Source organism: Rhea americana, unplaced genomic scaffold, assembly GCF_003343005.1.
Source record: "Rhea americana isolate MKP2758 unplaced genomic scaffold, rheAme1 scaffold_12, whole genome shotgun sequence".
NCBI classification, from domain to species: Eukaryota; Metazoa; Chordata; class Aves; order Rheiformes; family Rheidae; genus Rhea; species Rhea americana.
In genome coordinates this window covers 5811123-5813683 of record NW_028185261.1, presented here as the reverse complement: position 1 = coordinate 5813683, position 2561 = coordinate 5811123, and the positions used below count along the sequence as shown (strand labels likewise).

The 2561-nt window shown below is 59.6% G+C and overlaps 1 protein-coding gene across 1 annotated transcript; it reads left to right on the top strand.

Moving 5' to 3' along the window:
- Window positions 1-6: 6 nt before the first annotated feature.
- LOC146600562 (homeobox protein Hox-D1-like) lies at window positions 7-2256 on the top strand. The gene is made up of 2 exons (XM_085322515.1): window positions 7-64; window positions 203-2256. The coding sequence occupies exons 1-2, from the start codon at window positions 34-36 to the stop codon at window positions 499-501; spliced, it is 330 nt and encodes a 109-aa protein (XP_085178641.1). The 5' UTR covers window positions 7-33; the 3' UTR covers window positions 502-2256.
- The last annotated feature ends 305 nt before the right edge of the window (window positions 2257-2561 follow it).

Here is a 2561-nt window from a genome sequence, read left to right as displayed (position 1 = left end):
GCGGCCCCGGCGGCGCCGCGCACCTTCGAGTGGATGCGAGTGAAGCGGAGCGCGCCCGGCAGAAGTGAGTGGGGCCGCGGGGCGCGGGCGGGGGCTGCTCCCATCCCGGCTCCTCTCTGCCCCTCTCCTGCCCCCCGGCCGCCGCCCCCTCCCCGCTCCCTGCCTCTCCCCCGCTGAAGCAAGGTGTTTTTCGGCGTTGCAGGCGGCGCGGCGCCGTGCGGGGCGCAGCCCCCCTGCTGCCCCGTGCGCACCAGCTTCAGCACGAAGCAGCTCACGGAGCTGGAGAAGGAGTTTCACTTCAGCCGGTACCTGTCGCGGGCCCGCCGCCTCGAGGTGGCCCGCTCGCTGCAGCTCCGCGACGCCCAGGTCAAGGTCTGGTTCCAGAACCGCCGCATGAAGCAGAAGCAGCGGGAGCGGCAGCGCCTGGCGGCGCCCCCCGCCGCCGCGCCCATCCCCGCCGCGCCGGGCCGGCTCCCCCCCGCCGCGCCGGGCTCCTCCTGACGGCACCGCCGGCGGCCGGGCTCGCCGCTCCACTCCGCAGCGCACCGCTCCGCGCCGGCGGGACCCCCGGCCACCGCCGCATCGCCCCCCCGGCGACGTTTTGGCTGCGCCGACGGAAGGAGCCGCCTCTCGCAGCGGTTTGCTTCCCTTTGCCGTACCGCGGCGGTGCGACTCCGCTTGTTACGGCAACTCGTTTACAATTTCATTTGTGAAGATATCAGGGAGACTTGCCAGTCCGAAGAAGTGCTGCTAAATTTCGTCTTTGGGCAAGAGAAAAACAGAGAACGGCCCGCCTTGTAAGGCCGAAGTAGCTAGCTGGCACGCTGCACGCCGCAGCTCGGGTCAGGCGAGCCCGCAGACCTCAGGCTGAACTCGTCTGTGCAAAGCTGTGAGCCAGCGGGGTTAGTGCTCGTCCCGGGGAGCCAAGGAGGAGGCAGCTGCGGCTCACCGCAGCCCCTGCCGTGACAGCCAGCCCCGGCACTCGCGCTCGCAGGCAGCTGGCGGGCCGGAGCCCAGCTCGGCCAGCGGCCCGGGAGCGTGGCGACGAGCGCGGCTGTGCCACCACTCCGAAAGGTGGATTGCCACGGCCTTGCCTCGGTTTGCTGTATTGCCTAGGGCTGAGCTGAATTGCTGCCGCCCGCGTGAATTTTCCTCTTGGCTGTGTGATACACCTGAAGCTGCCAGCAGTGCAAACCTGGACTGGGCGATGCGTAGCAGCAGCCCCAACGCAGGCGAAGGGGCCCAGGGGGCGGGGGCTAGGGGCAACTTCTTTGCACCAAAGAAGGGCTGCAGAGATCTCCAGGGCAAGACAAGGGCTGCTGTGCACCCAAAGCCGTTGGAGGGGGCTGGGTTGGGCAAAGGAGGGGAAGAAACCCTGAAGAGGAAGAGCAGGAAAAAATTCCTCTTGCAGATGGGGAGGGGAATGGTCCCCGTTACGCATAGGCATCAAAGATCCCCATTTAAGAGAAGTTTCTCCAGTTGCCTTCTCTATTCTTTGCAAAACTTCTGCAAGAAAAGGGGTTGTTTATGGCCATAGCTTTCCTCATTAATTCACATGTGTTTTCCTGAGGTAGTTTATTTAGTCCAGAATCCATTTAGTGAAGCTAGATTTTAAAAGAATTAAAGTATTAGAAGAAAGGACCAATTCTGCTCAAGCTGCGGAAGTGCTGTGGTTTTCCGGGTGGCACAGATTTGCAGGGCTCCATGCTGTCCAGGACAGGGCAGCTCCCACTCCGCTGCCTTCCAACACCTCCCACATGTGGCTGGGCAAGGACCAAACCTCCTGCAGCATTTAGGGCCAGACTGTGTCGTCTTGCAGATCACCTAGTTCTCCCAGCCCAATTATGTCTTATGGATACAAAGAAGCCTCATATTAAACCAATTTACAATAGGTTGTGCTGCATGTGAAACCCCAGGAACTCTTAAAGCTCAGGAAGATGCTTTGGTTTGACCACAGACATCTCTGCCAGAAAAACACCAAGGGGATTTTTGGGTCTTTTACTTGGGTTCTGTCTGAGAAAGAGTGACAACCAATGGTTACTCCATAGTAACACAAAAATCCAGTGTTTCTCACTTGTCCTGATTTCGTCTCCCTCAAAAGTAAAAATAACAGTATCCAAGTGGACAAAAGAGCCAAATTTAGACTTTTTCTGCATCTGACCTGTGACTGGGGAACCGTAATGCAGAGAGCGTTGACATCAGAATTAAGAGCAAGGTGATTTTATTTATCTCAGAGATAAAGCAAATTTGGACAAATGTCTCTTTGCTCTACATTTCACCAGGGTGTGGGATTTGGGGGTGAAGAACGATCCCAGTACCGGGGGATGGATCTCGCGAGGGTCCCAGTCCGGAAGACAGCCCCAGGCACTGACGGCTCGCGATCTGATGGGAGCTGATGGGAAGAGAGTCCTCCCCAGGCGACGGCTGCTGCCCCAGGCTGGGCACTGGGGCTGCGGGCACAGGGCTGAGCGGGGCAGGAGGCAGGAAACGGGTGCCGGAGCAGCTAGGGCATCAGGGAGGAGTTTACAAGTTGTATCRGAAAATACAACAAAGCCAGAGGC

Excerpts from the sequence above, each read along its gene's own strand:
- LOC146600562 (XM_085322515.1), top strand. The coding sequence starts at position 34 with ATGCGAGTGAAGCGGAGCGCGCCCGGCAGAA. Across the intron at positions 65-202 it reads GCGGAGCGCGCCCGGCAGAA|GCGGCGCGGCGCCGTGCGGG; the intron begins GTGAGTGGGGCC and ends TCGGCGTTGCAG.